At 34.6% G+C, this 22,753-nt stretch overlaps 1 protein-coding gene across 7 annotated transcripts in view; it reads left to right on the top strand.

The window, feature by feature from the left end:
* LOC102749978 (protein diaphanous homolog 2-like) overlaps positions 1-22,753 on the top strand; it is a 234,900-nt gene that overhangs the window by 72,949 nt on the left and 139,198 nt on the right. For 2 of the 7 annotated variants that reach the window (XM_081808545.1, XM_081808543.1), the window contains one exon: positions 13,900-13,977. The exons of 2 other annotated variants lie outside the window; for them this stretch is intronic. In XM_081808545.1, the coding sequence (XP_081664671.1) occupies positions 13,900-13,977 (78 nt within the window). Of the gene's footprint in view, positions 1-13,899; positions 17,891-22,753 lie in introns of those variants that run through there. 3 more of the 7 variants (XM_081808544.1, XM_081808542.1, XM_081808548.1) reach the window with 2 other exon arrangements.

Here is a 22,753-nt window from a genome sequence, read left to right as displayed (position 1 = left end):
GTCTGTATTTAGAGAACAGGGCAGAAAACATTATCTTTAACATTATCAAGTACCATAGTATTCAGAATAGTGAATGTGTTTAATATTTGTTTTGATTTTAAAAGTTGAGTTAGTACTTTTTTTTCTTCTTTTTTAATTTATGTGACATCCAGGGCAAAAAGCCATTAATCTTTTGGGATAATTTCAAACATTAGCAAATATTTCTTTAGTGCTTATTATGTGCCAAGAACTGTGTTAGCTTCATTGATGACTGGAAAATAAGGATAAGGTCTTACAGTTTTACTAAGATATGTGGAAAGAATCAATCCTTAAATTGTGCATGCTGATTGTAAGTGTTGTAGGGATTCATAAGCGGGAGAGAGAAGTAGGGGTAGAGTAATTAGAGGAAACTCAATGGAAATTTCTGGACTTAAGCTGGACTTTTAAGAATCCTTAGTTTTGATGGCTGGGATTTGATAAGGGAGATGAGACAACAAAGAAGCTCTCAGATTGTGAAAATATTTGATGCAAAGACCTAGAGAAAGAACCAAGCTGTGTGGGTAGGGAGCAGAGAAAAGGCAAGCAAGAAATGAAATTTGACTTTGTTGGAACAAAGAATGTATATGGAAAGCTTGAAAAATCAAGTTGAAAGAGGATCTTGGAAGTCCAGGTAGAAGATTAGAAGTTAGTTTGAACAAGGAAGTGACATGAGGAAAGCAGGGTTTAAGAAAAATAAATTTGATAGTAGTAGGTAGGCTGGATTAGGCCAATGGTTCTCAAATTAGAAGGTGTATAAAAGCGAGTTTTGTCCCTCATGGAGTCTAGGATAGGGCCAAGAACTCTGCATATTTATCAAGCACTATAGGAGATCCTCTTAAGGTAGGCTGAAGAGCAAGCATGCTTTGAGAAATACTGGATTAGGATGGAGAGAGATTTGTTTCCAGGGCTACCTGGGAGAATTTTGTGTGAATCAGTGAGGACCTATATTAAACTGGGGCTAGATGTAGGAGGGTGGGGTTAAATAGAGTTTTGGGCTATTAGGGAATTTTGAGCTTATTTTAATGTGGGCTGAAGCTAGCCTGGTCTCTGCATGGTTTATGCCAGAGCTGGTTTAATATTACTGATTTCTTCATATCCAGTGGAGTTGAAGTTCTGTTGATTATTTCTCTTAGAGAACTCTGAACTCTCTCCCCTAATTACTCATACTGTTGCTTCCTTAGTTGGGACTCATGTTAAACATACCTGTAATTGCCATAGCCTCCTAAGTAGTCTTCTGGTATTCACTCTCTCACCCTGGCCATGCATGTTCTACACTGTTATACAGATCATGCTGATTCCCCCACTTAAAACTTTCAAATGGCTTCCTATTGACGTTTGTGATCTTATCCCTGTTCCTTTTTCTAATTTCATCACCTCCATTCTTACATGTGCCTGTCCTCTATTTGTACAAGAACACTTGGCAATTCCTTAACATCCTACTCTTTAATACCCCTAAATCAAGCATATTCTATTTCTTTGAGCTAGAATGCCCTTTTCTTCTTTAGGGTGCCTAGAAAGCTCTTAAATATCCATCAAGATTAAGCTTCATTTCAGTCTTAGGAGAATTTATCTTAGATAACTCCTTCCTTACCATAGCATCACTATACAGCTGTATTACAATATTGAACATATTATATTATAATAAATCATTTACATGTCTTTCTTCCCCAGTGAACTAGCTCATTTACTCAAAATACTAGGTCTGATGGAAAAGAGAGGTAAACATTGGCCTTATAGGTACAATGTAGTAAATGGTTGCAAAGTGGCAGGCCAACAGGCTCTATATGGTTCACGGAAAAGTTTCATCTTGTCTGAGAGTGTTTTTGAAAGACAGTATGTAATTAGATGGATATTTATGATTGATCTTCAATATAAACTATTTTATACTCATGTCTTATCTATGAACTGCTTCTCACATTGGAATTTGTATCACATCCATATCCTGCAATAAAGGGAGGAAACTATGGGAATCAGTTTCTAGAAGAAATGATGAAGGATTAGTTCTAGAGTTTAGATGGGGTGGGTGCCTTAGGGGGGGAGATTTTTCTTTGTTGTTTTTTTGAGACTAGAGAGGAGTGAGAAAACAATCATTAAAATCACTCTGGTGGAAAGTCAGGTACAAAGGGGCTTATTTCTCATGGTCTCATTAGTCTTCAGAAGATGAGAAGTATGTATTCATTGAGAAAATTGGCAGATAAGGATTTCATAAAAGTGTTCCAGAAAGAATACATTGTAGAAATAACCACTTTAAGTATTATGGTTGCCTAGAGATTATATATGTTGGTCAAAAAATAAGTCATATAAAAACCGGATTGAAATTAGAAAGATGGAATATGTAATGAACTATGTCTGCATGACCCTGTCTTTTCTTTTGCCTCTCTAATGTTGATTAGAAGCAAAAATGGGGGCATTTGAAGCCTTACTGTCAGCCTTACTTTTCATTATTCTCCTTTATAAATTTGCTTTAAAAATCAGACTGGAAAACTGCCTGTTGTTACCTGAACGTAACCACCCCCTCAGCCTCATGCAGTCTTTCTTCTGACTTTCTGACTTTGCTCATCCTGGATCTCTTTTTTGCATAGAATGTTTTTTTTCTTTTTGTCAACATTCTGCCCATCCTCCACAGCCCTCCCTGAAGCCTGTCCTGATTGCTACCCCTAAGTCATCCCCTTCAATTTCTACCTAGTAATTTATATGAACTTCTGTAGCACTTTATTTTTAACTCTCTTAAGGAATCACTTTCTGCTTTATCTTATACTTTCTATTACATGTTAACATGTTACAGGATAATAATACTAAAATCAGGATGATATTGAAGTTTATGTTCATATTTAATGCATTTAATGTGCAAAGAGGCTTGCAAGTAGTAGGTCTAAATTACACTTTTTGCTAAATGTATTCAGTTCTATAAAATGCTTGGTATGAAGAACATAAAAACACTATGAGCGCCTCTTTTTTTTGGTAAGTATTCAAGATGTGTGCTATTTGATAGGATTTATTCTGGATCGAGAATTTGAGAAAGATTCAGTTAGATGGAAAGAGGAGAATGCTTTGCTGTTTATTGGAAGCTATGTGTTACATAGTATAGATTATTGATGGGCTTTTAGAAAAAAATAAACTCATATGTGATCTCAATATAATATTGACAAGATTATTTTAAAGATTTTATAAAATAGTTGAAGGTATGTTATAGATACAATCTATGAAGGGAAATGATAAAATATATTCCTGTAGGTATCTTAAAACAGCAAAAGAGAATTGGAATAGGGTAGGGATAGAAAGAACTGAATGAATTCTTCAGTCATCTGGTTCCAAATAAGTGTACAACTTTTTGAACCAAAATAAATTGTTTTTATTATTTATTAACACATTGCATAAAACAGATTTAGAAAACAGCTAAAATGATTGATTTCATTGCAAGCCAGGAACAATTTATCCACAGGTGGAAAAATCACCGTTCTTCTGTGGGGAAAAAAAAGTAAGAATGGCATGATTATATATGATAATTGGAAAATAGAATTATAATGACCAGACCTTATAATGTTAAATATAAGGGAATTTAGCAACATAAATAGTTGAGTGCTTAGGCAATAGTAGGGTGTTTTTGGAATAATGTTTGTTTAGGCCTCAGAAAGACCTGAATTTGAACCCTTGATTCACCACTCATTCATTCATTCATTCCCTGTGATCTTGTTAACCTCTCTAACCACAGTTTCATTTTTTTTTTTTAAACAAAAAGTTACCTATTACGTGCCAGGTACTGTTCTATATTCTAGGTGCTTGAATGATGAACCATACAGATAAATTCCTTATGGAGCTTACATTCTAGCTGGGGAGACAGACATGACACATAACAAATTTAATGGCAAGTGGTGGTAAGTGCTATGAAAGAAAAATAAAAATGTAAATGAGAAAGCTGAGAGTGATCAGGGATGTGCTATTTTAGATAGGTGAGCTCTCTGTGCAGTGACATTTGAACAGAGACATGAATGAAATTGGGGAGAGCCATGTAAATATTTAGGGAAGAACTTTACAGGCAGAGAGAACATCAAGTGCCATGGCTTTGAGGCAGGAGTGTGCCTTGAGTATTTGAAGAATAGCAAAGAGGCTAGTGTGGTTGGAGTGGGGTTGAACAGGGGGAGGTATGGGCATATTTAATAACCAACCACAAGAGCTAGTTAAGGTGACTAAAAACATAGGTTAAATGTAGTAGTGGGTTGTAAATTTGGAAAGGTAGGTTAAGGTCGTTTTAGGAGGGATATGCTGAGGAGTTGCGCTTTAATAGAGAGGAATCCTGGAAGGTTTTGAGCAATGGAATGGCAAAATCTGAGCTATATATGGGGAAGATTAATTGAGCAGTAGAAATAGGAGAGATTAGAAACTAGGGCAGGGAGATGAAGCTGAGGGTTGTTGTAGTAGTTTAAATGATAGGACCCTTAAATGGAGAATGGTTAGTAAGAACCAATGGGGAGTATAGATGAGTGATTGTGAAGTTAAATATATTAATCTCAGCAAATGATTGGAAAGGGCAGAGGAGATGTGTGCAATAATAATGACTGAAATTTCAAACATAGGTGACTGAAATGATGGTGATTTGAGCATTTGTAGAGAAATCAGGAGCCAGACTAAGTTTGGAGTAAAAAATGATGAGTTCAGTTAGACATGTTAAAGAGAAATTAGTAAAATCACAAAAACAAGAATAAAGTTATCACCACACAAGAACATTTCTTTTTTTTTTTTTTTTTTTAAGATTTTATTTATTTGACAGAGAGAGACACAGCAAGAGAGGGAACACAAGCTGGGGAGTGGGAGAGGGAGAAGCAGGCTTCCTGCGGAGCAGGGAGCCCGATGCGGAGCTCGATCACAGGACCCTGGGATCATGACCTGAGCCAAGAGCAGACGCTTAACGACTGAGCCACCCAGGTGCCCCCACAAGAACATTTCTTTAGCACTTGCAGCATTAAGACTAGAATGTTATAATTTGGTTCACTGTTTTAAACTCCTAGTTTTACTATTTTAAATATACTCACCGCACATTGCTACTGAACATATATTTATCATTCTAACAACATTTACCTGTTTATAAGCTGAAGCCTCAATACCTGTATTAGGCAGTTAAGGCTATGTGACTCAGTGTACCCAGATAGAAAAGAGGTGATCATTTTGGTGGCTTGTAGTAGTATTGCTTACCAGATAAGCCATTTTACATAATTAAGATGTTACATTTGTATCTTTTGCAATGTTTCTAAATAATCTGAGTCAAAAGGACACAACCCCATCATATAGGTGAAGGTTAGGAACAAATGTATCTTTGTTTGCCCTAATTGGGACATGGAGACCCTGGGCCCTGACTGAAGAATATTTTAGGACCTTTTTCACAAAACAGAGCCAAATAAATTTATTCTCTCATGCTGGTGAAGAAGGTCAAACTGAATGAAATGTTCCTATTAAAGTATAAACTTACGGTTAGGCTCAAAGTAATATATTCATAATGCTATTGATGCATTCCTTATTATAAGCCCCCTAGTAATCATAATATCCATAAAATACCAGTAACCCTGACAGTATGTACTTGTCGGCTGTTAAGCTGCTGTTGCATTATTAAATTGTAATTTTGTTTACTAATTGAATAGTATCATAATGATTACTTCATGTAATGTTGTACTTGTGTCAGGCTGATTATTTGAATATATCCTATGAAAAAAGATCAAATCTTTGTGTTTTCTTTTAATAATTGTATAGTCCAGAAGGGGGAGACAAAACATTGATTATTGGAGTTTGAAGTAGCTACTTCATGATAAAACATGGCTTTCTTACACTCCAATTTGATTGTTTTTCTTATGGGCTTAGAAATCTTAGAGAAGTTGCTACTATAAAACATTTAGTTTTATGGGGGTGACCATTTTGTTAAAAATCTCAATTCAATCAGAATAAAAATAATCAATGCAATTATTTTTAACTACTATATGTAAAGTAGAAAAACTCATTTGGTAATCAGATGAAAATAAGACCTGAGACTGTTTAATGATGGTATATTATAAGTGATCTTTTCAAAATAGCATGAGCACTATTAAAGTTTCAATTTCAGTCTTTTCTAATTTCACATTCATTATTATGTTCAGTGAGTAGCTATCTTCCCATTTCCTTGTTTTAATACTGCAAGCGAGCTTGTGTGTTTTACTTGTTTAGGATAGGAGTATCCAGATATGTTTTGAAAAGTTTATTAAAATCTCCATTCATTTTTAGAACAGTTTCTTATCAGTCCCTTCCCTTCCACTGCATTGTCACAAATTATATTATTTCATCATGCCAGATTAAATTTATTGTTTAAGGAATGCTAAGATAAAGTAGATTATAAAATATTAGTAAGTCATTATACCTTGGGCATTTGGAAACATCTAAGACAGAATGAATATTGACTTTATGTTTAGACATTTTGTAAGTTGATCGCATTAATATTTATGAATATGGGGTGGTTATGTTTTATTATATATCCTGATACTGGAAACAAGAAGATAAAACTTTTCATTTAGGATTCTGCACTGCAAATTTATTTTCTGTGTATTTTAATTACAATCATGGTAGAAATTTCTGTTGATGACATTTCTTTGTGTATATAGTTAGGTAAAATAATACATTTAAAATATGATGCTTGATATGACATTTAAAGCACCTGTAGTGATTGAGGGGACAATACAAGATGGCAGCATAAGAAGATCCTGAACTCACCTCTTCCCACACCACATCTAAAGCTACAAATAGAACAGTTCCTTCTGAAAAAGACCAGAAAACTAGGTGAAGAGCTCCTTCAAAACACAGCAGACTGAAACACACCATGAGTGATTCTGTGAAAAAGTCCTATTTACTTGTGTTGGAGCTTTAGTCCAAGGGTCAGACTTCAGGATTGCCACCCATCTACAGGCTGTGGAGCTGCTCTCAGGGAATGTAGTCTAGGGGAAGCCATCTTTGCACTCTCCTTTAGCCTCACTATATCTCACTGGTACCTCCCAGAAAAGAGCTTATACATCCCTTTGAAGCCACGATTTTTGCAACTGTCACCCAGGGGACACCTCCAGATTGCCTGGTCTGGAGGTCAGCAGGGTTTATGATTGTGGTCCCAGAGGACTGTGTATATTTATACACTTTAAAAGCTGCTACCTGATGGTCTGGATTCCAGGTAGCCTGAATCGAGGTGCTGACTGAGATCACTTCTGGAACGCTGACAGGTACTGGCACATCCCCAACACTGAGACCTATTAAGAATAAATCAGGCTACTGAGACAATCACAAAGGTTCAAGAAACAACCAAGAGCTATGGCAAGGTTTACTTATTTATTTATTTTTTAAGATTTTATTTATTTATTTGTCAGAGAGAGAGAGAGCACAAGCAGGGAGAGCAGCAGGCAGAGGGAAAAGCAGGCTCTTTGCCAAGTGAGGAGCCTAATGTGGGACTCGATCCCAGGACCCTGACATCATGACCTGAGCCAAAGGCAGACGCTTAACTGACTGAGCCACTCAGGTGTCCCTCTATGGCAAGGTTTAAAGATTAGGTTAATCCTACATGAGAACACTCCCTCAAGACTGGAAGAGGTAGTTGTTTTGCTTAATACATAGAAACAGAGATTTAAGCAAAATGAGGAAACAGAGTAATATGTTGCAATAAGAGAACAAGATAAAACTGCAGAAAAAAAATCTTAAAGGTAGATGAGTAATTTACCTGATGAAGAGTTCAAAGAAAAGGTCATACACCTGAACAGACAGTTCAGGAAAAATTTGTTCCTAGACAGGAACCAACCATTTCTACCTATTACATCATACCAAAATTCTTGTCATGATGCTAATCTAGGTATGTAGACTGAGGTAGGAGATTCACATTTTTCTAACTGTAAAGCAGTTTCATAGGCAAATATTATTGATGATGATGTTGAGTAAGAAAAGTGACATTTTAGCCAATATTTATTCCATTCTTAAACCAAATTTGAGACTTCTTAGGAAAAAAGATTATTTTAAAGGGATATTGTTATGCACACACATCTTGAAATTATTTGATTAGCTCCTGTATGTTCTCCACTTTGTTGCAATTAATTGAGGGAACATTGTTATTAAAGGGAATTGCAGCAAAAACTTACTAAAACAACAAAGTAAAGGGCATAAACATGCTCATCAAACTTGGGAGAAGATTGGATGAACGCTGTGAGAACTTTAACCAACAGACAGAAAATATAAGAAACTACCAAACAGAAGTCACAGGGCTGAAGAGTATAATAGCTAAACTGAAAAATACACTAGAGGGGTTCATCATAATTTTAAAAAACAAAGATAGCTTAAGGGACCCATAGAGCAATATCAAGTGGAATAACATTTGCATTATAGGGGTCCCAGGAGGAGAAGAGAGAGAAAGGGGCGGAAAACTTTTTTGAAGAAATAATGGCTGCAAACATTCTTAACTGGGGGAAGAAAACAGACATTCAGAACCAGGAAGCTCAGAGTTCCAAATAAGAAACCAAATAGATCCACACAAAGGCACATTATATTAAAATGTCAAAAGTTAGAATTTTAAAAGCAAGAGAAAAACAAGTTGTTTCATGTAAGAGAAACCCCATGAGAGTAGCCCAGCAAATTTTTCAGCAGAAACTCTGCAGGCCAGAAGGGAGTGGAATGACATATTCAAAGTGCTGAAAGGGAATAATTTCCAACCAAGAATATTCTATCTGACAAGGTGTTACCATTTAGATTTTCCAGATATGCAAAAACTAAAGGTGTTCTTAACCACCAAATCAGCTTTATAAGAAATGTTAAAAGGACTTCTGAAAGTTGAAAGGAAAGGGCATGAATTAGTAATAAGAAAACATGAAAATACAAATCTCATTGGCAAAGGTAAATATATAGTAAAGGTAGTATATTAATTACTTATAAAATTAGTGTGGAGGTTGAAAGACAAAAGTAGTAAAAATAACTAGAACTACTGTAATCAATTAAGGGATATACAAAATAAAAAAGATGTAAAATGTGACATGAAAAACATGGGGAAGAGGGAAGTAAAAATGTAGCATTTTAGAATGCATTAAAACTTATGTTGCTGTCAACTTAAAATAGACTGTTATATATAGGGGCTCTTGTAAGTGAGGCTCATTCTAACCACAAAGTAAAAATGTAGAGTAGATACACAGAAGTACATAAAAAAGGAATCTAAGCATAACAGTTAAGAAAGTAATCAAACCATAAGGGAAGAGAACCAGAAACAATGAACAAAATAGCAATAAGTACATACCTATCAATAATTACTTTAAATGTAAATGGTCTAAATTCTCCAATCAAAAGACATATCTTGCCTACAAGAGACTCACTTCAGGTATAAAGACTCACACAGATGAAAGTGAAGGGATGGAAAAAGATGTTCCATGCAAGTGGAAACTAAAAGAAAACTGGAGTAGCTATACTTTTTTTAGGCAAAATAAACTAAAACAAAAAGAGTGTAATAAAATACAAAGAAGGGCACTATGTAATGATTAAGGGATCAATTCAACAAAAGGATATGACATTTGTAATATTTATGTAAATATTTATGTACCCAACATAGGAGCACCTAAATATATAAAGGAGATATTAACAGACCTAAAGGGAGAAGTTGGCAGCAATAAAATAATAGTAGGGATATTAATACCCTATTTATGTGAATGGATAGATCATCTAGACAGAAAATCAATAAGGAAATATTGGCCTTAATTGATACATTAGATAGATGAACTTAATAGATATAAACAGAATGTTCCATCAAAAACCAGAGTGTACATTTTTTTAAACGCTCATGGAAAATTCTCCAGGATAGATCATAAGTTAGGTCACAAAACAAGTCTCAATAAATTTAATAAGTTGAAATCATATCAACTGTCTTTTTTGACCACCACAGTGGTATGAAATTAGAGATCAATTACAAGAAGAAAACTGGAAAAACCGCAAAAATGTGGGGATTAAGCAGCATACTACTGAACAACCAGTGGGTAAACAAAAGAAACCAAGGGAGAAAAAAAAATACCTCGGTGACAAATGAAAGTAAAAATATAACATACTATGGGATGCAGCAAAAAGTGGTTCTAAGAGGGAAGTTCCTAGAGATACTGGCCTACCTTAAAAAGCAAGAAAACCTCAATCTAACTTTCCACCTAAAAGAACTAGAAAAAGAAGAACAAATGACACCCAATGTTATTAGAAAGAAGGAAATAGCAAAAATCAGAGTGGAAGTAAATGAAATAATGACTAAAATGAAAAAAGATCAATTAGATCAATGAAACTAACAGCTGGTTCTTTGGAAAGATAAAAAAATTGGCCAACGTTTAGAATGACTCACCAATCAAAAAAGAAAGGACTCCAATAAATAAAATCAGAAATGAAAGTTGTTACAGCTGATACTGCAGAAATACAAAGCATTGTAAGAGACTACCATGAACAATTATATGTCAACAAACTAGATAACCTAGAAGAAATGGATAATTTTCTTGCAATGTACAGTCTTCTAAAAACTGACTTATAAAGAAATAGAAAATCTGAATAGATCAATTACTAGTAAGGAGATTGAATCAGTAACCAAAAACCTGCCAACAAAAGTCTTATGACCAAAGAAAAGTCTTAAGACCAGATGGCTTCATAGGTGAATTCTTCCGAACACTTAAAGAAGATTTAATACCTATCAAGAATTGAGGAGAAGGGAAAGCTTCCAAACTCATTTTAATGAGGCCAGCAATATCCAGGTACCAAAACCAGCCAAAAGGATACCACAAAGAAAGAAAATTACAGTTCCAGTATCCCCAATGAGTACAGATGCAAAAATCCTCAACCAAATACTAGCAAACCAATACACCATGATCAAGTGGTATTTATTTCAGGGATGCAAGGATGATTCATCATCCTCAAATCAGTATGTGTGATATACCACATTAACAAATGAAGGATAAAAATCATATGAACATATCACTTAACATACATTTATGATAAAAACTCTCACCAAAGTGGGTATATAGGGAATGTACCTTAACATAATAAAGACTATATGACAAGTCCACAGCTAATTTCACATTTAATTGTGAAAAAGGAAAACTTTTCCTCTAACTTCTGGAATAAGACAAGGATGTCCCCTCTCTCCACTTTTATTCAGTATAGCATTGGAAATCCTAACCAGAGCAATTTGGCAAGAAAAAGAAAAAGCATCCAAATTGGAAAGGAAGAAATAAAACTGTCACTATTTGCAATGACATGATTTTATATATAGAAAAACCTAAAGACTCTACCAAAAAATTTTTAGAAGTAATAATTTGCTGGGTATAAAATCAATATACAAAAAATGTTGCTTTTCTATATATTAACAACTGTCAAAAAGAATTGAGAATATAATCCTATTTACAATTGTATCAAAAAAACTAAAATACCTAGGAATAAATTTAACCAGGAGGTGAAAGGCCTGTTTACTGAATACTGTAAAACACTGATGAAATTGAAGACACAGATAAATGGAAATATATCCCATGCTCATGGAATGAAAGAATATTAAAATGTCCATCTTACCCAAAGGATCTACAGATTCAGTGTAATCCCATCAAAATCCTGATGGTATTTTTCACAGAAATAGAACAAACAGTCCTAAAATTTGTATTGAACCCCAAAAGACCCCAAGTAGCCAAAGCAATTTTGAGAAAGAAAGAGCAAAGCTGGAAGCACCACACTACCTGACTTCAGACATACTGCAAAGCTATAGTAATGAAAGCAGTATGGCACTGGCATAACAATGAACACATAGATCAATGGAACAGAATAGAATTCTCAAATAAATTCATGCATCTGTGGTTAATTTATGACGAGGCAAGAATATATAATGGGGAAAGGACAGTCTTTTCAATAAATGGTGTTGGGAAAACTGGACAGCCACATACAAAGGAATCAGATTACTCTCTTACACCATACACAAAAATTAGTTCAAAATGGTTGAAAGACTAAAGACCTGCCATGAAACTAAAGAAGCCATGAAACTCCTAGAAGAAGGCAGACTTGGTAAGTTCCTTGACATTGGTCCTGGTGATGATTTTTGGATCTGACTCTAAAAGCAAAGACAATAAAAGTGAAATAAACAAGTGAGACTACATCAAACAAACTTCTGCACAACCATCAACAAAATGAAAAGGCAACCTACAGAATAGGAGAAAACATTTGCAAATCATGTATCTGATAAGGGATTAATATCCAAAATTATAAAGAACTCATACAACTTAATAACAAAAACAATCCTATTTAAAAAGTGGGCATATGGGATGACGCCTGGGTGACTCAGTTGGTTAAGCATCTGCCTTCAGCCCAGGTCATGATCCCAGGGTCCTGGAATCGAGTCTCCACAGTGGGGAGCCTGCTTCTCCCTCTGCCTGCCACTCCCCTTGCTTGTGCTCTTCTCTCTCTCTGAAAAATACATAAAATCTTAAAAAAAATAAAAAATAAAAAATAAATAAGAAGTGGGCATAGAATCTGAATAGGTATTTTCCAAAGAAGAGATACAGATAGTGAATAAGCATGTAAAAATGAGGCTCAACATCACTAATCATCAGGGAAATGCAGATCAAAAGTACAATGAGATATCATCTTACACTTGTTAGAATGGCTATTATCAAAAACACAAGAAATAACAAATATTGGCCGAGATGTCGAGAAAGGGGATCTGTTGTGCATTGGTGGGTACTTAAATTGGTGCACCCACCTTGGAAAACATTATGGATGTTCCTAAGAAATTGAAGACAAAACCACCATATGGTTCAGTAATTCCACTTCTGAGTATTTATCCGAAGAAAATAAAAACACTTATTTGAAAAGATATATGTACATCTATGTTATTTGCAACATTATTCATAATAGCCAAGATATGAAAATAACCCAAGTGTCCATTGATGGAAGAATGGGTAAAGAAGATGTGGTGGGTATATATATAAAATGGAATATTATTTAGCCATAAAAAAAGAGATCTTGCCATTTTTGGCACCCTGGATGGACCTTGAGGATGTTACACTAAGTGAAATAAGTCAGGCAGAAAGAAAAATACTGTACAATCTTACTTATATATGGAATCAAAAAACAAAACAATTGAACAAAACTCATAGAGAACAGAATGGTAGATGCCAGTGGGAATAGGTTTAGGGGGTGGGCAAAATGGGTAGAGGGGTCAACAGGTATAAATTCCTAGTTATAAATCTGTGGGGACATCATATCTAGTATGGTGACTGTAGTCAATAATATTGTTGTACATATTTGAATGTTGCTAGGAGAGTAAATATTAAAAATTCTCATTGCCAGAAAAAAAAATTGTAACTTTGTATAGTGACAGACAGTAACTAGACTTACTGTGGTTATCATTTCCCAGCATATACAAATACCAAATTATAATGTTGTATACATGAAACTGATAAAGTGTTATATGTTAGTTTTATCTCAAAACAAAGAAAGCAGCCATTATTTCATATTGCATTGATTTTTTTTTTTTTTTTTTTACTTTTTAACCATGGCAAAATTTTTGATTGGCCATATAGCATGAGATAATTATATAATAAGTGTTCTTTGTGTTTATTTTTGTTATTAAGCAGTATATTCTCTATATTATATATTCTTTAAAAGGTGTGTATAAAATTTGCTGTTGCCATTATAATATTTATAGTAGCATGACATGGTGGTATTTTTTATGAGGCAATACTTTCTTAATCCAGGTAACCTTGTCAGGGGGAAATGTGGAAACAGTAAGATTATGATCAATATTAAAGACTTACTGTGTATCAGATTTTGGCCTTTTCTCATATATTTGGTTCCATTTCTCATTTTAGTTAATCAAGTTTCTTTTATCTGCTTATCTGTTAGGAAAGACTGGTTGAACCAAAATTAGCTCTTTTGAATGGGATGAGGACAGAAGAGGATCATCTTAAAAAACGTCACCTTGTGTATAAAGTACTTTAGAGTTTTTAAGCCCTTTCACACATTTTCTTACTTGAGCTATGTATTATATATATTTTTGTAGGTATTTGCATCAATTTTTAGGAAGAAAATCCTCAAATTCTTGGGATCTGGCCTTGTCCCATGGAGTCTTTCAAGTACTATATAGTAGCTAATGTATTTCCTATTAGTCATCAACAAATATTCATAACTTGAATTCGTATCCAATTTATATGCTTGTATGAAATGCTTTGTGGGCCTGCATCTCTAAATAGTGGTCATGTGACTAGTAATATGTAAGGTAATTTTTTTTTACAGTGATCATTATAATTCAGATACCCAGATTAGTACATTAATTGCATGTACTATTACATTTGTAACCACAATTACCTATCAAAACAATATAGAAAACTAAAATGAATTTTAAGACCGTCAATCAAAAGACACCAAAAGCTTTCTGTATTCAGTTATGCTGATGTGTTTGTAAATTTTCACTAACCTATCATGGTTCTTTTCTGCAATGAACTTTTGATCTAAGGAGAAAATAATTGCTTGTGCAGTGTAATTCTTGTGCGTTGAATACAGTAACTATTTTGTACACTTCAGGTAAATCATTTATTTTCATTGATGATGATGCTTTTTGGCAAAGTGGTTTTGCATTCAGAGAGCTATTTTATAAAGTGATTGGTAACTCCATACTAGAGACATTTTGTGTGTGTGTGTGTGCGTGCGCATGTGTGTGCGTACACGCACGCAGTTCCTTTTAGTGGTGACACTGCTATTGATAGTGATTGTGATTTTTCTATACAGATACGAGTAAAAAATACTGAGACCCCTCCATCTTTTCCTATTATCTAGGAAACTCCCCAAATAGTACTTCATCACACCAACTAGAAGCATTCTGAATGTCTCACCTGGGGTTTTTCTCCAATTGCTTTTGCTTATATCTTGCTGTACAAAGTGAATCATACATACAACAAAGCTACCACACCAAAATGGATGCATATAGTATAAATTGTAATGTAGTGAAAATTACAATGTTTAGAAGTAGAAGACCTGGAGTTTGGTTCATGGTTCTATCTCTTAATGGCTGAGTGATTTGAGGGGGAAACACCCATCCTTTCTTGAGCCCAAGGCTCTTTATATGTACCTATCCTGCCATCCTAATAGAACTACAAAACACTTTGTAAACTGTAAAACACACAATGTGTTTTACAGTATTACATTGTTATGGTAATAATCAAAGAAATGTCTCATGGTAGTTCTTAATATACATTTTTCCAAGAAGGTACTGAACCACAACTACTGCCAGCTGATAGTGACGCATGCACGCATTCATTACTTCATTCCACAGTGTCAGTTTAGAAGCCAGTTATACTTATAAATGTTTTTATGGATCTTCTATGAAATCCCCTAAACCAAAGAATTAAGTCACCCTTTTTATGAAAAGGCACAAGCAACCATGAGGATTATCCCTCATCCTCCCATCTAAATATTAAAATGCCTGCATTTTGCTGCATACCCATGGCGTCCTTTTCTCATTTTGTTTGAACTATTTTCTTTAGCTGAATATTGTATATACTCTATAAATTAGGGATTAAATGACTACTTCTAAACTAAGGTCACATGAATTCAGAGGTGCGAAAGTTTCTGGAGTAGTATTTTGAGGTATGTGGTAGTAGTTAAGAATCTGTCTTTTTTCTTTTTTAAGATTTATTTGAGAGAGAGCATGCATGGGGGGAGAGGTTCAGAGGGAGAAGAAGAGGGAGAGGGAGAGAGAATCCAAGTATACTGTGTGGAGTTCAGAGCCCAATCCTGGGCTCGATCCCACGACCCTGAGATCACTACCTGAGCTGAAACCGTGAGTAGGGGCCTTAACTAACTGCGCCACCCAGGTGCCCAAGGAGAGAGAGAATCTTAAGCAGGCTCCACGCCCAGTATGGAGCTGTGAGATCATGATCTGAGCCAAAATCAAGTCCATGCTTAACTGACTGAGCCACCCAGGCGCCCCACCCCCCTTTTTTAGTTGTGCTGAATGTTCAAATACAAAAGACCAGGTTTCCTTTAAACATGTTTTAAACCATATAATGGTTTAAAGGAAATGCTTTTCAAATTCGTTATTCTTATTCTAAGAGCAATACAATATGTTTCAGAAAATTGGATAATGGAGTTAAGGAGAGAGACTTAAGAAGAAAACCGCACCCCCATAACCCTAACATGAACCACTGTTAGTAATTTGGTAACGATATCCAGTCATTTTTCTGCTGTGCAGATATACTTTTTTTTAATTTAAAGATTTATTTATTTTAGAGAGAGAGCATGAATGGGAGGGGGAGAGGGATAGGGAGAGAGAATTGCAAGCAGACTCCACATTGAGCACAGAGCCCAATGTGGGGCTTGATCCCAGGACCCTGAGATCGGGTCGGCTTGATCCGAAACCAAGAGTCCGTCATTTAACCAATTGTGCCACTCAGGCGCCTTTGTATAGATATACTTTTAACATGGTTTCTACTACTCTTTGTAGCTATATTTTTCTTTTAGAAATGCATCCCTGTTTTATGATGAGGTAAACTGATACAGTGGTTTTTGGTAGATTATAGCTTCTGATAGCAAAGTAGTATTTTAATCATTCTTGGCACCCTAACTTCATTTAATTACAGTCTGATTACTGTAAACTCAGTATCTAGAGGCATTTGATGCCTTAAATAGTTCTGGCTTGATTTTGTCTTTAGTAATGTTTGAGTATATGAGCAGCTATTTTTATGTGTTTTCCTGGATAGCTTAAAAAATCTAATGAAAAATGTCCATGATCTATTCCATTATTGGATGAGCATAGTACACAAATTGCTATCAAGATATGGAACAACAGTGAATCTCAGTTGTCTCTGATGGGTAACTCTTTACAATGATACATTTTTGTTATTTATGAAATATGAATAATTTGGAAAAAATCTGTGGGTTTCTGAATAAATACAATGTAGCAGAAAAATGTATTAATAAGTCTCATTAAATTTTATAAACCTCTACCTCTATTTCCATTACTTTTGGGGCTGCTGTTGATTACTGTTGCAAATGAAGCAAGATCTTCTTTTGGAAAAATTACTTGTATTAAACAGATGATTAGGCTGCTTAAATAATTTCATGCTTTTGTGTTTAATTTAGTCCAATTATAAATGTCACATCAGATTGTGTGTGAGTATACAAGTATATAATTTAAATTGTATTTCTGAGTGATCACATTTTAAGAAGTTGATTAAACTCACCCCAAGTATTTTATAAGTTTTTTGTATGTAATAAATTAACCATTTGAACGGAGTTAAAACAAGATTGGAATTTTGGCATTTAATACCTTTATTAAAAGAATTGATAAATTATTTTTTAGTTACCCATTTTGTCCTTTTTTAAAATATTTATTCTAGAGAGAGAGCAAGAGCATGAGCGGGGGTGGGGGTCTAGAGGGAGAGGGAGAGAGAATCTCCAGCAGACTCCCCCCTGAGCATGGAGTCCAATGAGGGGCTCCATCTCATGACCATGAGATCATGATCTGGGTGGAAATCAAGAGTCAGACGCTTAACCAACTGAGCCACCCAGGCACCCCCATTTTGTCCTTTTTATTATTGAATGTGTAAGGAAATAACTACCACATTTTATTATTTACTGTATTTTTTTATTTTGAGAAATTTTAAATCTATAAAGCAAACAAGCAAAGGAAAAAAAAGAGAGATACAAACCAAGAAACAGATTCTTAACTATAGGGAACAAACTGATAGTTAGCAGAGGGCAGGTGGGTATATGGATGGGTTAAATAGGTGATGGGGGGAGTAAGGAGTGCACTTTAATGAGCACTGGGTGATGTATGGAAGTGTTGAGTCACTATATTGTACACCTGAAACTAATATTACACTGTATGTTAACTATACTGGAATTAAAATAAAAAGGAAAATGTTATTATAAGATATAATATTACAGTGAATACCACATTTCTCATTCAGATTCTCTCACTGTTAACATTGTCATATTTGCTATATTCTTTTTATTTCTCCTTTTTTCTCTTTTCTCAGTCCTAGTTGCTGATTAGTATTCATTCCTAAATACTTCGTCATGTATCTCTTAAGAACACAGTCTTGTCCTGTATAAGCATAGTATAATTTTTGAAGTCTGAGAATTTATCATTGATATAATACTGTTACCTTATATACAGCCCATGTTCAAATTTCCCCAACTCTCCCAATAATGTCCTTTATAACTTAACTTTTTTTTTCTCTAGGATCCAATCAAGGGTCATGTGTTAGGTTTATTTGTTAGATCTTCCTAGTCTTTAATCTAGAACCATCCCTAGATTTAAAAAAAAATTCATTCCATTCACATTTTAATGAGACCAAACCAGTTATTTTACAGAATTTTTCTCAGTTTACATTTCTTTGATGTTTCCCCATAATTAGATTTAGGGTAAACATTTTTTGTCATGGACGCTTACGTAGGTGATGTTTGTCCTCGGTGTGTCACATCATGAGGCATGTGAATATCAATTTACCCCATTGTTGGTGCTGTTAAGTGTGATCACTTCTTTGAGAAAGTATCTTCCATATTTGTCTTTGTAATTAACAAGTCATATGTGGTGTTATACTTTGAGATCATGTAAATAACCTGTTCCTCCACAACATTTCATAGGGTTTTAATATCAGTTGATGATTCTTGCCTGAATCAAATTATAACTGGGGTTTTACAAAGTGATGATTTCTAATTTCATCATTCCTTCTACATTTATCATCTGATATTTTTTTTCTTCTTTAAACCTTTTTAATTTTTTTTTTAAATACTGGTATGGACTGATGGATTCTTTAAATTCAGTTCACTGCCATAACTTATTGATAAAAACTCTATTAAAGCCTTTCAATTACTTTTTTTTTAAAATTTCATTTTATGTTATGTTAGTCACCATACAATACATCATTAGTTTTTGATGTGGTGATCTATAATTCATTGTTTTCATATAACACCCAGTGCTCCATGCCGTACATGCCCTCCTTAATACCCATCACCGGGCTAACCCATTCCCCCACACCCCTCCCCTCTAAAACCCTCAGTTTGTTTCTCAGAGTCCATAGTCTCTCATGGTTCATCTCTCCCTCTGATTTCCCCCCCTTCATTTTTCCCTTCCTTCTCCTAATGTCCTCCATGCTATTCCTTATGTTCCACAAATAAGTGAAACCATATGATAATTGACTTTCTCTGCTTGACTTATTTCACTTAGCATAATCTCCTCCAGTCCCATCTATGTTGATGTAAAAGTTGGGTATTCATCCTTTCTGATGGCTGAGTAATATTCCATTGTATATATGGACCACATCTTCTTTATCCATTCATCTGTTGAACGGCATCTCGGCTCTTTCCACAGTTTAAGCCTTTCAATTACTTATTGAAAATAACAAAATAAAGAAATTAAACAATTAACATTTTTTTGGTTTGAACTTTATGAGGCAGTTATACCCATACTAATTTATTAACTCTCATCTAGGAGCAGTTCTGCCCTCCTCCCATCCCAAAGAAAACATTAGATAGGTATAGTGGAATTTGAAGTAATGAAATGTCTGACATGATACATTTATTCACTGCAGTTGTTATTTTTGAGCCTTAGATTCATTGCTGAATAATCCTTCTGAATTTTCTAAACATTAAAATCTACTTTTGTAGCTTATCAGACATAGAAATCTTATATGAGATTGCTATTTGAATTAGAATGCCTTTAGACATCTTTATTTTCAGAATTCCACTATTTACAAAGTCATGACTATTTTTAGCTGTTATCAAGCATGAATCTGTAAATACCCACAGATTTGTTTTCTGAAAAAAAAAATGGCATTTACATATAGGAATGTCATAGTGTTTGATCAGCTAGAGCAATGCTTTTCAAATGGTTTTCCTTGCATGTTCTTCACCTAAGGCTTTGGTAGAGGTGCTTCATGAGTTCTGCAAAATTTTTCCCCACTTATGTTTAAAAAGAGAGCTTTAATCGGGGCGCCTGGGTGGCTCAGTCATTAGGCGTCTGCCTTGGGCTCAGGTCATGATCCCGGGGTCCTCGGGCTCCCTGCTCGTCAGGAGGCCTGCTTCTCCCTCTCCCACTCCCCCTGCTTGTGTTCCCTCTCTAAGAGCTGTGTCTCTCTCTGTCAAATAAATAAAAATCTTTAAAAAAAAGCTTTAATCATTTTAATTGGTTATAAAAATAACACCCATGTTCAAAGACATTCAGATTAGTAATTTATAAGACCAGATAAATTCACTTTAGTGAACCCCTCAGAATGTAATTTCTCTTGGTATCTTTAATGGTACAGTATCCTAAGATTGTAAGAGATGCTTTTTTAAATCTCTTAATATTTATATTTACTTATTTGTGAAAATCTGGATTTTCTTTGTATAATACAACTGAAACAACATGTGTAAATCATCTATATGCTTTGTTTAATAGGACTGTGCAGCCGTTTTGTAAAATGCCTGATGTTGGATGTTTCCGCTTATCCATATAGTCTCATTGTTATTCTTGATTGACTTATAAAATCAATTTTCACTAATGGAATACTACTTTAATATACTTGAGAAAATATGTTTAATCTTTTGAAAAAAGTTTTTAAACCATCAATCTTAGAGAAAATAGCCATTTCAATATGCAAATTTAGTATGTCCATTATTTAAAGTGTGTGTGTGTGTGTTTGTGACTTTTATGTTTATTTCCTTTCATGGGACATTGAATCAGGACTTGAAAATTAGCTTTCTTTGATCTTAATAAAATATAAGGGTGGAAATTAGGAATTCTTACTGCTTTTAAGTATAAAGAATAATTTTAATGGTCTGGATTGAGGGGTCATGAAAAGCAGCAGTTATATTTAGCTGTAAATCTGTGTGGCTGAAATATAGAGTGGCAAAATGGTCAAGGAGCTATGAGGAGGGCAGTGATATAGTGGCATTACTGTATTTCAGAGCTGACACTGGAGTTTGTATTGTTTATTAGATCAAGGTAAAGTTTAGCCAAAAGTTTTGTGGCCCTTTGTAATCGATTTCCTTCATTCTGATACAGCATTAGCTTTCCAACATAAAGATTTCCCTTCTGATAAAAGGTTCTCCTTATTACCTCTACCATATTCTACTGTCCATTTTTTATCTGTATCTTGGTTTCTCCTCTTCTAATTGGTGTACTTTGAATCATTAGGATAAAACATTTCTGAAGTTTCATTATGTAAGCATCATTTGCTGCCTCTTAGAGAAAAAAATAATTTTCTAGTCACATTTTCCTAATTGCCAAAATTATTCTTTTGTTCTACACTCAAACTGTTTTCCTAAAAATACATAAATACAAAGACTACATAAATATAGATAAGCATTTTATGGATTAAGGTAGAACATGAGATAATTTCCTTATGTAAGGAACAACTATTAAGTTCTTTAAGATCCTGTTTATATAGCTCTCTTGTGCAAGGAAAATAGCTTAGGTAAAACAGTGTATGCAGATAAATGTTATGTGGAAATAGAGACTGAATTAACACTAAAATGTGTTAAAACACATATTTATAAAGTTAAGCATCTTCACTTACAGACTTCAATTTTAAGAAATAAAATTAATACTATTGAAGATAGAGGTATAAAAATGATCCTATAGTGCTTTTAAATGTACAGAACTTTACAATAGTGTAAATATAAGCATCTATTATTAAATGAGTGAAATCGACTCATCTGATGGACTATCAGGGTTTAAAAAAAGTGTGCAGTTGGAAAAAATTAATGTGGCAATTGTCACAGCCAAACAATTTAAACATATCTCTCCTTACTAATATCCTTGTGCTATGTATAGGATTTGCTTAATTAGGGAGAAGAAGATGTGATGGTATGTGGTTCATGAGTTTAGAGAGCAGTGAGTGGCTTCAGGACCTAGATGATAAAACTGGACTTCAGTGAGTCTGTTTGAACGGTGTAGATACTGGATTATTGTGGAGGAAATCAATGCAGAATGGACACCTTGGAAATGTTGGCTGGACCTTGACTGTAGTTTGGAGAATAGCCATTTCTGTAAGGTTGCCTAATCATAGTCACATAATTTCTAATAGGTGAACAGCAGTGGTTAAGGGAAAAAAAAAGAAGACGACAGCCTCTAGAGTCAGTCTGGCTGGGTTTGAATCCTGGCAGGTTGTATAATCTTCATTTTCTCATCTGTAAAATGGTGATGACAGAAAATAGCATCTACTTCCAAGGTTTGTTGTGAGGATTAAATGTTAACCATGGTGATTGTTGTCATTACTAGGGGAATGAAATGGGTTTGGTTTTAGACACGAAAAACTGAATTTGGTGTGTAGAAGTAGTAAAATCTAAGTGGAAATATCTGATAAACTCTTTGAGAAGTTGAATCAAAATTAGGTAAAAGGTGAGAGCAAGAGTTGTTTTGTGAGTCCTCACAGAGGAGCCATAGTCCAAACCTTAGAAAATTGGGGGCTCCCTGCGAGGGAGAGAGTAGATAGAAAAGAGTAGAGGGACAAAGACTGTATCCAGGGGAATGCTCATGTTTTGAGAGCAGAAGGATGAACTGGAGCTAATGGCCCAAACAGAAGAGCAGAGGAGAATGTCCTTGAGGAATAGAGGGATCAGGGAGGTGTGCAATCTCAAGTGACACGCTCACGAAGTTGAGGAAACCTGTTTATGTTTGAAGAAACCAAGGGAGTTAATACAAAATATGATTGTACCCACAAGCCCTTTTCCACAGAAAGATACTGAAAGTCTTTTCATCAGTGAAACTTTA

The sequence above is a fragment of the Leptonychotes weddellii genome, chromosome X (genome assembly GCF_054177405.1).
Source record: "Leptonychotes weddellii isolate Sample4059 chromosome X, ASM5417740v2, whole genome shotgun sequence".
NCBI classification, from domain to species: domain Eukaryota; kingdom Metazoa; phylum Chordata; class Mammalia; order Carnivora; family Phocidae; genus Leptonychotes; species Leptonychotes weddellii.
Note: the sequence above shows the minus strand (reverse complement) of the source record. Positions and strands in the feature narration are given on the sequence as shown.